This window comes from Heptranchias perlo, chromosome 29, assembly GCF_035084215.1.
Source record: "Heptranchias perlo isolate sHepPer1 chromosome 29, sHepPer1.hap1, whole genome shotgun sequence".
Taxonomy (NCBI): Eukaryota; Metazoa; Chordata; class Chondrichthyes; order Hexanchiformes; family Hexanchidae; genus Heptranchias; species Heptranchias perlo.
The window spans coordinates 30,917,136-30,931,154 of NC_090353.1; the positions used below are offsets into that span (position 1 = coordinate 30,917,136).

Here is a 14,019-nt window from a genome sequence, read left to right on the forward strand (position 1 = left end):
GCCTCCTCTCCGTAGGGAAAGTGATGAACATGTTGGCCATTGCATACAAGGCCAATTGCTTCAAGCAGCTGTGGACAGCCAACTGATTGATCCAATATAGGTCACTGTTTGGGCTTGGAAGGATTCAGTGTCGTAAAAGTTTAATGCAGTAGTGACTTTCACACCTCTAGGAAGAGCCATCTTTGCTGTGTATGTTGTCTGCAGGTCTGCCTCCAAGAGACGGCATAATTATGTCGCCGTCTCCTTTGTGAAGCCAAAGACAGATGCTGACGTGCCAGGAGGGACCATCTAGACCAGTAAATGTGGATCTAGGGGTAAGGGCGGACGAGCACATATCATCGGAGGTACAGTCACATCTGCCTTTCTATGCCTTAAGAACACCTCCAAATCTAGGAACACAATTGGAACCCCCAAAGAGACTCCCATCCTGCCCACTTTGGTTGCTGCAAACAAAATAGCAACTGGAAGCAAAACTGTTGTAACAGAATTGGAATTAATAGTCTCGCAATGCAAAAGCTCAGGCCTAAACAGCAATAAAAATGATGCTCCAATAAAACTGCAGATAAAGCAATATAATCAGCCAAAAAATATCTAACCTTTCCACCGAAAATAAAAAAGTGATACTCACCTTTAAAAAGGCTACGTCACACACATGTACCTGTTTCCAATGGGTGAACGGCATTGCTGATGAGAAAGTGGTGAGAAAACCACAAGGTCCATTGTGGTAATTTAATTATTTTTTATACCCAATTTGTGCTAGATATCAGCACTGCCTCTAAAATCTGGGCATTTTTCCTGACTGCAACATGCATGTCTTTATTTTGCGAGCCCACACTCAACCCCAGCGAGGCTCTGCACTGCTGATGGAGCCTTGCAAAATCACAAATAAAGTCTCTATTAGAAGGTAAAGGCCTTTGAGAATGAATATCTCACACTAGCTAAAGTTCTAAACGACATGTAGCGAGGCTTTGAGATAGTGGGGCATAAATCTTTCTGCTCTCCAGAGCTTGGTCTTCAAAAGCAGAGATAAAATCCCTCAAACAACTTGTCACTTCAGAGAGTACTTGTTATGAGCCTCTGCCTTTTTGTGAATTTTCCAGTGATTCATTTTACTTGTGAACCTTCAACCACTTTTAACCCAACCCTGATCTCCAGGAGCTGATAAAAGGAACTCGAGGCTCATCCTAAGCAGCACTCTGCTGTTTTAAATTGGTATATCCCAATTCATTTTCAAAAGGATGTGTCTGCTCAAACCTGCTGTGTGTTGATTGTAATCCCGCTTTCAAAGCTTTAAGTATGGTAGGAATCTTGTCCTGCTTTTAACTTTTAATACCAAACTTCACTTGGCAGATTTACTGCGGCTATTTGCCATTGGTGGAATTCCACCAGAGCTCTTCAGTAAGTCTGCAGATCAACTAGGCCTGAAATTTTAATACTCATGCTGCTGAAAGTTGCCGTTTCCAGTGGGGTCCCGCAAGGCTCAGTAGTAGGTCCCTTGCTTTTTGTGGTATATATTAATGATTTGGGCTTGAATGTGGGGGGCTTGATCAAGAGGTTTGCAGATGATACAAAAATTGGCCGTGTGGTTGATAGTGAGGAGGAAAGTTGTGGACTGCAGGAAGATATCAATGGACTGGTCAGGTGGGCAGAAAAGTGGCAAATGGAATTCAATCCATAGAAGTATGAGGTAATGCATTTGGGGAGGGCAAACAAGGCAAGGGAGTACACAATAAATGGGAGGATACTGAGAGGTGTAGAGGAACAAAGAGACCTTGGGGTGTATGTCCACAGATCCCTGAAGGTAGCAGGACAGGTAGATAAGGTGGTTAAAAAGGCATACGGGATACTTTCCTTTATTAGCCAAGGCATAGAATATAAGAGCAGGGAGGTTATGCTAGAACTGTATAAAACATTGGTTAGGCCACAGCTTGAGTACTCTGTACAGTTCTGGTCACCATATTACAGGAAAGTTGTGATTGCACTAGAGAGGGTACAGAGGAGATTTACGAGGATGTTGCCAGGGCTGGAGAATTTTAGCTGCGAGAAAAGATTGGATAGGCTGGGGTTGTTTTCTTTGGAACGAGGAGGCTGAGGGAGATTTAATTGAGGTATATAAAATTATGACGGGGCTAGATAGAGTGGAATAGGGAGGACCTATTTCCCTTAGCAGAGGGGTCAGCGACCAGGGGGCATAGATTTAAAGTAATTGGTAGAAGGATTAGAGGGGAGCTGAGGAGAATTTTTTTCACTCAGAGGACGGTGGGGGTCTGGAACTCACTGCCTGCGAGGTTGGTGGCGGCAGAAACCCTCAACTCATTTAAAAAGTACTTGGATGTGCATCTGAAATGCCATAACCTACAGGGCTACGGACCAAGTGCTGGAGAGTGGGATTAAGCTGGATAGCTCTTTTGCGGCTGGCAAGGACATGATGGGCCGAATGGCCTCCTTCTGCGCTGTAACTTTCTATGATTCTATGATTTCCACTACCCTTTGTGTAAAGAAGTGCTTTCTGACATCACCGCTGAACGGCCAGCTCTAAAATTCAGATTATGCTCGTTCTGGACTGTCCCACCAGAGGAAATAGTTTCTAACTACCCTATCAAATCCTTTAATCATCTAAACACTTAAATTAGATCACCACTTGTTTCCAGGATAAGCATAACCACAAATTCTGTGGCAGATGGGGATTATTTCAGGGGTTTAATTTTACTATGACTTAATCCATTCCTCAATGATGCATTATTGACCCTATTACTAAAAGTGCACTAGAGTCTTAATCTGGCACAACTGTATCCCTGTGTCACATTGCTGCCTTGTATAGTTCACGCTGGTGACTCCAATTCTGTGTATACAGAGGAGGTGATGGAACTGGTTTGCTTTCTAGTAGGTTTGTAACTGAAACCCAGTAAATAAATTAACGTACATTCTGAATCCAGTCATGACCTGAAGTATGAGGGTTTGTATACTTGTTTGCCCATTCCCACCTCTTTAATATAACATTTGGATCAAGGATAATCCTGGGATTTTATTTATCTATATATATATATATAATCTATCTGTCTGTCTATATATAAAAGTAAAGGAAACTACGAAGCTGTCAGGCAGAAGCAGGCAGGCCGACTGCTCGCTTGTTTACACAACTGCCTGAAAATTGCATCAGGCAGGCCTTGGGCAGCCAAAGTGTGCCCCTCCGATTTTCAACTGCCAGCTGCCCATTTTTCAGGTGAGACATGGGCGCCTGGCAGTTGAAAATCGCCCCCATTGTCTTCCCAAGTGCATTCCAATGCCATGTACAATGTTAAGCAACCTTACACTACAGATTTGAGAACACTGCGTGTGGTAATAAGCCCATTGCATCACAAGATTCAAATGCACTTTCTTTAAAGTATCAAAACACACACAGGGGCCCCGATTTTCAAATCAAATTGCAGGTGTGTTGGGGCTGCGAAAATCGGGAAAATCCCGAGCGGGTGAGGAAGCCGGCCCCAACCCGCCGACTTCCAGGTTTCCCACAGACATGCCTGTATGCGTGCGCTTCCCGAATGTGGAAGTCCCGCCGGCAATTAAAGCTGGCGGGATGACAGTTAAAGAACCAAATATACCTCATTGAGGTACTTAAGGTACTTTATTTCTGATGTAGTAGATAGTTGAAATGATTTTAAACTTACCTGGGCGGCTTTCCCACGGTTCCCGATTCACGCCTGGTGAAACCAGACATGAAGGGCCGGATCAGGCAAAAATAAACCAAATAAATTAAATAAAAAACCATTGCACAAAGTTAAAAAACAAAATAAACCTACCTTTCCACCCTGGTCCTATGTCCCCCTCTCCCCCAATGTCTCCCTCTCCGATGTCCTTCTTAACCCCCGATGTCCCCCTCTCCCCCCGATCTTCCCCATTCCCCCCCGATCTTCTCCTGTCCCCCCGATCTCCCCCTCTCCCCCCCCACCAATCTCCCCCCTGAACTCCCCCCCCAGTCTTCAGCGCTCTCCACTCTCTGTTCCAGCGCCGGATGACATCTCTCTCTCTCTTTCTTCCCTCCCCCCCCCCCCCCCACTGGTGTTGCAGTTCCTGTCGGCAGCCAGCCTATCAATCAGGCTGGCTGCTGGGCGTGAAACCCCCCAAAAATTTTAAACACCATTTTTGTTTTCTTTTTTTCCCTTCCCCTCCCCCGTTTAAATGCTTGTTTTTTCATTTTTCCAGGTCTGATGAAGGGTTACACCCAAGACATTAACTTGTCTACAATAAAAGCAGAAAATGCTGGTAACACTCAGCAAGTCAGCCAGCATCTGTAGAGAGAGAAACAGAGTTATCATTTCAGGTCGATGACCTTTCATTAGAACCCTTTTATCATTAACTCGTCTATTCTTTCTACCAGAATCTAACATCTTGTGTTTTTCCAGCAGTTTCTGCTCTTGTTTCAGATTTTCAGTATTTGCAGGTTTTTTTGCTGCTGACGGACTATTTAGATTACCTAACTACATTCCCAGTATGTACAAATAAGACGCACAGGGCTTCCCATTTCAAAAATGAGATATGTCCTTTTAAAATTGCTGGTATCCTGACTCCTGCTGGTCACCTGGACCCAAAACCCTGTCTCCTGTTGGTCACCCAGATCCAAATCCCTCACTCCTGCTGGTCACCTGGACCCAAAACCCTGACTCCTGTTGGTCACCCAGATCCAAAGCCCTCACTCCTGCTGGTCACCTGGATGCAAAATCTTGACTCCTGCTGGTCACCCAGATCCAAAGCCCTCATTCCTGTTGGTCACCTGGACCCAAAGCCCTCATTCCTGCTGGTCACCTGGATCCAAAGCCCTGATTCCTGCTGGTTACCTTGACCCAAAGCCCTGATTCCTGTTGGTCACCTGGATCCAAAGCCCTGATTCCTGCTGGTTACCTTGACCCAAAGCCCTGATTCCTGCTGGTCACCTGGACCCAAAGCCCTGATTCCTGCTGGTCACCTGGATGCAAAACCCTGACTCCTGCTGGTCACCCAGATCCAAAGCTCTCATTCCTGCTGGTCACCTGGACCCAAAGCCCTAATTCCTGCTGGTCACCTGGACCCAAAGCCCTGATTCCTGCTGTTCACCTGGATGCAAAACCCTGACTCCTGCTGGTCACCCAGATCCAAAGCTCTCATTCCTGCTGGTCTCCTGACCCTAAGCCCTGATTCCTGTTGGTCACCTGGACCCAAAACCTGACTCCTGCTGGTCACCTGGACCCAAAGCCCTGATTCCTGCTGGTCACCTGGATGCAAAATCCTGACTCCTGCTGGTCACCCAGATCCAAAGCTCTCATTCCTGCTGGTCTCCCGACCCGAAGCTAAATATCATTGCTTCATGGTTAGAAAATTCTACCAGGTAATGGACATCCAGATAACAACTACATATCCTATTGAATCAAAAATCTGGAATTCAATTGGATTTTAGCTGGTTTATGAAAACTAAGTCCCAATGCCCACTGTTCTCTTGAGTCCCATGGAACTTCTTGTGGCTAATCAACTGTGCAGACAGCGGGATGATGGATAATTGAGGTTCTGCTATTCTGTGAAGTTGAAAAGAACACCACCAATGGATTGTATTGGCTGATCCTGTGCTGGTGCAAATCTTTTTCCAAATTTTGGAAAGATTTTGGCACTGTTACAGTCCATGTTATACCCCATTCATAACAATTCCCATCTTCACTACAGAATTTAACATTTTGATTTCAAAAACTGCCAGAAGTGATTTTTCTTTAAATGTTTTCTCCCGTTTGTGAAGATTTCCTCTTTCCCAGTATTGTCTAGTCAATCCTAGTTCATTTATTTCATCTTCTCCTAATATTTTCAACGTTGGTGGTGTCCTCCAACTTTGGCTTCTCACATAAGCAACTCACATTAGAGAATTTGCAGAAAATTGAAAGTAAGTCAACATATTCCACAAATAGCCATCTCACTTTCTACACTTCAAATTGCTTGTGTTATGTACTTATATTTTAGTTCTTAAATTTGCCCGCCATACGTGATGGCCGGTATAATGTGGTAGCGTTATTTAATAAAATCTTAAAAATAAAATTAAAAATCATTTCAGTTTTTAAAAAGCACGGAGGGAATCTTCATCCTCCGTCTCTCCACTTCTCGCTCTGTGTATAGAATATTTGCAGTGCCGTTACCCAGTGCCTAAATGACAACAGACACACGGGATCCAAACAGGAAATTGATCATGGAGGGATTTTAAGATAATGATGAGGACTTTGAAATCTCAGCTCCTCCTCAGCAACTCGGTTTGGAGATTAAAGACCTGGATCTGTTTAAGAGGCGGTCAGACTGTCATGTTAATTTTAAAACAGAGCTGGAAGCCGTCCAGCAAACCAAGCTGGCAAGAAGGGCTCGCAGCAGTGGCAGGAATTCTAGAGGCCACGGTGGGGGGGGGGGGGGGGGGGGGGCGAGGGGGTGCGGTTTAGGACATAATGGCCCAGAATTTGCTGTAGCCTGCCGTCAGTTAGACTGTAATCGCCATGATATTTTGCGCTGGAAGTGCATCTGAGATCTGAGTGAACAGGACAAGCAACTGTGTATCTCCATAACCAATCAAAATTGAAGGATTGTGAAATTAACAGGGCAAGGACTGAGAACGAAGTATAAGTTACAGTGTTGAATTCAATGTCAGAATCAGGTACAGAAAAAGAAATAAAGAGAGGGAAAGAACGATTGGACTAAGAGAGAGAAAAAAGAGACAGAAAGAAAAAAAATTTAAAAATATAATTTTAACTTTTTTTAACTCTCCAACAATTAAAACCTGAAGGAATGAGGTGCCACACTTGTAATAGTTAATTTTCAGTGCCAGAGAGGTTGACTGGCAGTAATTAATACTTATCATTTCGTTAAAAGAGTACTTGGACTGAAATTGACAAGCCCTAACTTTCTATGGTGAGTTTATATCGTATCAATCGCGTAAATACAGGAACTTCACGCCATTCAATGCATTTGAATGGTGAGGCAGACTGCAAAATCCTGTTTTCGTGAAGCTAACAGTGGAGTGGCGCATCACGGACAGCAACTTTTGGATTTCCGCATTTAACCGTGCATCTGCCCCTTGCCTGAAGTTGCTTTGCGATTTGCACATAAATAACGGTGAGCGCCATTAGCCTCACCATTATTTTGACTGCAAATTCTGGTCCATCGGCAGGTAATTGCACTTTAACAAGGTGCGAACAGCGGCTTGAACTGCCCGAAATAGTCGCCGCACTTTAAGCAGCGTCTTTGTAATTGACGTCTATAGCAATGGCAAGTGGTCAGCGCCGTTTACCCGATATAGGTGGCTCTTCGGCATAAGCAGGGACGGTGTAAATAGTGGGGACTGAAATCCCAAAATAGCTAATTTCAGAGAGGACAATACATGCATCAACACCCAGCGATGTCATTTCAATAGTTCAGATGAGATGGCAATTTTCACCCAGAGTTTAATGTAGAGCACTATAACTGTGCTGTAACTCCACAATACAAGATCATGTCCGTGACTACTGATAAATCCGTTCTAATGAATTCACCAACGAGTCACTGACATTCACAATGAGTCGGCCTGTGACTGTCAAAGATAATTAAGCTTTTGTTTAGGCTCAGCCACACAGAATGAAAAAGAAATAGGTTAGACACAGGTTTTTCTTTTGTTATGCCTCTCCACTGCAGGTTATATTCTGTCAGTAACAGAGATCCCCGAATTATACACAATTAAAATTCAGCAGGGAGACCAGGATTGCTGGAAGAACAGTGCAATGTCACTGCAAGTTCATTACATAATTACAGAAAAAAAGAGATAGAGTAGGTGGGTGGATGAAGCCTTAATCCAGGCAGATTCTATTTACTTTCAAACTAATCAGGCTCAGACATAAGGGGATATGTAGTGTGTTACATACGATATTCAAACCATCTTTCTCTGATCATGCTGCATTCAGTTTCCAATGGACCACTATGACCTGTTTTTGGAGATAAAGAATATTTTAAAAAGAACCTATGGTGGAATTCAGTCTGCAAAAACATACAACCCAGTGAAGCAAAAGCCAGAAAAGAGTCCTTTTTGTTTTGGGGGGAAAAAAAACTGTTTAATTGCCGAACAACAACTTGAATTTATATAATGCCCTTAACGTAGTAAAACGTCCCAAGGCACTTCGCAGGAGTGTTATCTGACAAAACAGTCAGGAAATACTGCAGCATAGTGGCAAGCACTACTTGGTACCTTCATTACTGTTTCTTTTCTCCACACCTTAACACATAGGAGATTTAGCTGGGTCTGCGTCCAGACACACTGGATTGCCTAGGCACAGCGAGTACTGAAAATTCTGGTGGGTTGGGGCGCACATCTGTAAAGAACTCTTTAATTTAGAGGAAGGAAAATCCGGCAGGCTTTTTACCAGCATGTGCTCAAATCTTTTTGATATTCGCTGCACCCAGGCAATCCAATGCGCCTACCGCAGACCCAAGAAAATCTCCCCTAGTACTTATTCTATCCACCTCTGAAGGGTGAAAGGTTGTGAGAAGTTGGGTGACAAGACCCAAGGGCGTCTGACACACAACTGATGGAATTACCAGACCCCTTTCTAATGAAATAGCAGAAAGAAGAAGGATAAATTGATACTTGAAGACCAGTTTTGTGATAACCAGAACACATTCTCTTCATGTATTAGTTGAATGTGAATTAGCCAACACTTCTAATGCCAAAAATCTCAGGATATAAGAGCAATAAAGCATAAGGTGTACATCGCACTCCCAGTGCAGTGTCGGCAGATAATCTTTGTGCTACATTTGTTGCAAAAAACATTTATTGTGTAGAATAGCTTCAATTATCTGCCATTATGGAGGGGTCCGTCCATGGTGGATGATGGATAATTGAGAGTTCCTAAAACCCCTTTTAAATGAGCTTCATGAACTTCTCTATTTTATTTTAAACTGGAAGTTTTTCTGTGTTTTAATAAATTCAGGCAGGCCGAACTTTAGTTTGTCTTCTGACCTGAAGCCCTGATTCCTGTGAAAATTCAACGGCCCTGACATCCATGAAAATTCTGGTGGACAATCAAGTGTGTGGATAACAGGGGAGCAGATATTTGAGTTCTACTACATCCCTCAAAGTAATTTTGAACTGGTAAGAGTTTTTTAAAAAAAGTAAACACAAGAAAGCAAAGAGTTGGTACAAGTCCGAACCCCAGAAAGCTTTATTCCCACGTGCGTCCATACGTTGACTTATGGAAACAATCATACATAGTGAGGCTGCAACAATATCCCTGACTGATAGGTCACACTTTTCTCTGTGCATGGTGTATGGTTTCACTGTGATTTAACTATCATTAGGTTCTTGGTTTGTTTTTCCTCTCTCTCTTTAGCCTTGTTTCTTTACTAATAGATAAAAACAAAACCTGACATACACAAACAAAATTAAATGCAGGAAAGCAGCCTTTGGAAGGTATGGCATGGTACTGAAAGTGCTAAGTTGATGCATGTGGTCTTATTGCCCATTTACCAACCTAACTTCATTCAAGCTAAACATTAATAAATGGCAATCCAACCACAAAAGAATGGACCATTCTGAATCAGAGCAAGGTGGTTGATTGTCACTTCAAAATGTTACAGATCAAAAATTGTCTGATACACACACATTAATGACTAAGTGGGAGGGGGAAGAGGTGAGAGGAAGAACAAGACTTAGAGTGAAAAATGGTTAACACGACTCACCGCAACGGCTTCCAGAATCTGTTTAACAGCATGAGCTGCATCCCTCTCACTGTAATATCCTTTTTCTACAATCCTGTGGATCAGAAGCATAATGTTACCAAGTAATGTCAACTTGGCAAGGTCTTTGAATTTAAAAAAAAAATTCAGCGGCCAATAAGATGTTCTTTCTGGGGAACTGGGTGGCATTGTGGGTTCGACACAGGCCTTTCACTTCCTAGATCTGGGTTCAAGTCCTAATTGACGAGATGAAAGTCTCTGTCTGCTGGCTGTAAGTTTTCTATCTGAAATGAGTTTTCACAATCTCAATCCATGTCTTAGCACAAAATGGTCCCTAATTTGGTACCAATTGGCAATCTCAATCAGGGAGGCCACAGGACGACTTGTGAGGGAAATGGAAAAAAATACCAAACTGGTGCAGTAGGAGGGTGCCCTTTGAAGATTGAGGATAAGGCTGAGGCATATTTTTGGGGCAGAGTAGAGGGACTTTCTGCATCTGGCTTTGCTATATTTGACCTGGGAGTGCTTGATACTGGGTGCCTTCCATTCCTCAGCACTAACATCTCTCACCTAGTTGCCACCTCTGCATATTCAAGAGGCAAAAAATCTGTTTGCCTATGCACCATCACAGGAGCTACAAGGTCCTGGCCTGAAAATAAAGCTCTTCTCACATTTCATTGAGCTACCGTCCACAAATTGTGTGCATCCCACAGCTGGACTGACCAGCTTTCAAACCTTATAACAATTAAGAAAGGGGCAATGAGGGTCGGAAGAAAAATGGACAATTCTTTTTTTTGTTTGAACAGAGCAAAATATGGACCATTGTTATCTTCACATGAATAAGCTCCCTTTTCTAGGTTGATTTTATTTTTATTTTCCCCATTACATTTCACATCATAAAATCTAAAGCCAATTTTCCTTTAAGAAGCTGACAGTTTTTCAAGGAAGCTACGGGGTTCCTTGCTGTGCCACACACACTATTTTGCAAGAAAACAGCTCTCCTATCTACAGTCTGTACGCACCTGTCAAAAAGCTCCCCACCAGTCACCAGCTCCAGAATCAGGATGATCTCCGTGGGAGTCTCAAAGATTTCCTTTAGTTTAATCTACAAGACACGAGAATAAATGATCACCTCCTTTGTTCTTTGAATCACATCCTCTTCATTGTTGATCAAATCCTCTCTTTCTCCTAACCACAGTGAAATAATTGAATAATGTATTTAAAGGCACTTTTAACATTTAAATTGGGGTGTCAGGAGAGCAGTGAAGGCCGATTTTTTAGTGTACATCTGCAAATTAAAAATCTAAGCAATGAGACTTGTTCTGAATCTGTTCACTAGGTTAAGCAGTGACACAGAAACATTTTAGTTTGTTTTTGAATCAGATTCAAGTGTGCAAAAATAATTGTAAATCACTCCAAAGTGCACCAGTTGATAAATAACTTGTGGATTATACTTGCACAGTTACAGCAGGTTAAATTCCATATAGCTGTAAGAGCTCAGAAAGGGGCCGTTACCATTTGTGGCCTGGTTTTTCCACTTTTGTTTATTCCCGGTGTGTCTATGAGGGGGAACATCCGCCCACCCCATCTGATTATACATGGTCAGAGACATTTACATTTTTTGTAGGCAGGCTCCACAGGCTCTGCAGCACAGCGTGGGCAGTAGCCTCAGGCTGCCTGTGAAATTTAAAAATTATTGGAAATTACAAAAAAAAGGCGCCTACATATATGCAATCTATCACTCTACAGTCGACTGCTTACGCTTTTTGGCCCTTTAAAATTTAAATTGTACCTATGGCAGCAAACTGATCAAGCAATGCCCTTGCGCCCAGCATCACCATGGCACAAATGACAGAAAATATGTCAGGGAGTAGGCGTAACACGAGCGAAAAATCTAGGCCTCTATTTACATTACTGTCACAAAACTTTGAAATAACCATGTGCATCTCTGTGACAATATTAGTTTAATGGACGATCTTGTTCACATGTATGTTACAAAGCAATGGAATCTAGCTCTGCATATTTGCAGATAAGTGGAGTCCGAACAGAAGCTTGTGAGATCCATGAAAATATGGGTCTGTGATGCTGTTATGACTTAGGAGGTCCCCTACTTTACGCTGAAGAGTGCTGTCAATGGCGGGAATACTGCATACCTGTAGTCAACATACCTGTTTCACACAGTCTTAAGACAGGGGAGAAGAAGCAGATTTAGAACAAAAAGACAAATTTGTTCAGTTCAGGAGTGAAAGGACAGAAATAAATTCAGATAGATAAGGATTAAAACCTAACCCGTTCAGTGTTGAAAGCAATAGCATTAATTAACAAAGTAATTCATTGCCCATTCATTAATACAGAGTTCAACCCAAAACCAAACAACAACAACTTCCGATATGTGCTCTCAGTGGGCGAGGCTACCTGCCCCTAGCGTTACAACAACTTATTTTCAACATTTAGGGGTGGAAATTGGTATGTGTTTCGCCCATTTTCCGGGTCCGAAACGGGTGCCACAAACGTGAATTATGCAACACAGCATCCCATGCAGGAATAGTGTTGGAAGTCCGCCCCATCGGGTGACCATCGTGGCCGCCTGAAACAAACGCAGCCATCATTAAAATATGTTTGTAAGGGTCCTGCTTCTGAATCAGGACCCTTTGGAGAAATTGGTGTCCGTGTGCGCCTGAGACGTTACTTCCTAAACCCGCTCAGCAAATCGTGGCGGGAACAGTCGGCGAGCAGCCTTCACAAGTGCTATCTGGAGGGATCCTCATCTCCATTACAGTAAGTGATTAGTCATTTTAGGCTTCTAGGGTGCTTTTGGGCTAAGTTTTTGGCTGCTTTGGCCACAGTGTGGCTGTGAAATACTTTGGATGAAAGAGTTTGTGGAGGTCCTGAACTCTTTCTTAGGATTTGCTTATTCTCAATTGCGGAACATGGGAATGCTACTAGGCCTTACCCCTGAGGCTCCCAAAACAGGAGGAAGAGCTGCAGCAAAGACAGGCAGATGCTGCAAGTAGGGAAGGGCACAGGAGGCCTTGCAGCCTGTGGGTCTTCAGAAATAGAACGTTGTATCTGAACCTCATAGAGGGACAGTGTGTAAGGCAGCTGCAATTCTACATGAAGACGGTCACTTACCTATGCCACCCATTAGAGCGCGAATTGGAGGCCAACACCAGGGCATGCACTGCACTGCCTGTGGCAGCGAAGGTCTAAGCTCTAAGCTTTTATGTCTACAGCTCCTTCTGGTGACATCAGCAGCACCAGGCAGTTTGCTGTGCACATGGCGATCCAGCAGGTCACCGATGACCTGTTTGCGAGGTGACAACAGTTCATTACCTTCCCCATGGAGGACGACAAGCAGGAAAAGCGAGCACTAGAATTTGCCCGCGTTGCTGGATTCCTGCAGGTGCAGGGCATCATAGACATAGCACTGTGTGCTCCCAATCAGGAACCAGCACTGTTTTTCAACAGGAAGTGTTTCATTTTGCTTAATGTTCGACTTATTTGTGACCATAGGCAGTGAGTGATGCAGGTTTCCTGACGGTAGTCATGACACTTTCATACTGTGCCAGCCCTCAATACCCCCACCCATACCAGGCTGACTGCTGATGGATAAGGGGTAACCCGGGCAGAGGTGGAATGCCAATATAATCAGCGCCATGCAACAAGAATTCCGATTGAGCAAACCACTGTCGTCCTGAAACAACGCTGCCCTTCCAGTGGGGACAGCTTGCAGTTTCTCCTCTGCCTGACATTATCAGCAATCTTCAGTTACAATTGCCTGCAGCCAAAGTGCCCCTTCCCTTTAAGAGGTGCACGCTGCTTTTAAATGTCATCAGCAACGCGCGATATTGACGCCCCCTCCCCCTCCCCCGCATTAGGCGAGCTGCCAATGAACAGCGCAAGTAGTGCTGGCAGCCCGCCTATTTTATCTAAATTAGTCAGGGGGACCAATTTAAGGCCTTTGTTGTGTTCACGTGATTGGGTGCGCGTCTGTGCACGGTGTCCATTCTGTGCCCAAAAACGGGCTTAAACCAATTTTACTCATTAGTTTATTTCCTCTCCCTTAACACACAAATGCACACAAAAGAGTGGTATTCCTGGAACACTAGCTTTGCATCCTGTACTGTTGTGAACTAGGAGCTATTCTTCTCACTGGCATTAAAACAATGTGTGTTTGCGATGCCCAGAATCCTGTTTCTTTGCCTGCATTGAGCGGGATACAAAGCAACTCTGTGAATCTTGTATTTTCGCAGTCTTTAGTGTCTTGCAAGACCTAGCAGTCTTCCTCCTTTGAGAGATGCATTGACTTTGCAACAG

General features: G+C 43.6%; 1 protein-coding gene across 1 annotated transcript in view; it reads right to left on the bottom strand.

Annotated features, from left to right (window-relative positions):
* The window catches only part of LOC137299571 (calcium/calmodulin-dependent protein kinase type IV-like), a 92,504-nt gene that overhangs the window by 28,419 nt on the left and 50,066 nt on the right, over nt 1–14,019 (bottom strand). Inside the window, exons 4-5 of the mRNA XM_067968415.1 lie at nt 10,725–10,807; nt 9,706–9,778 (exon numbers count right to left, since the gene is read on the bottom strand). Coding sequence (XP_067824516.1) covers nt 9,706–9,778; nt 10,725–10,807 — 156 coding nt within the window. The remainder of the gene's footprint in view (nt 1–9,705; nt 9,779–10,724; nt 10,808–14,019) is intronic.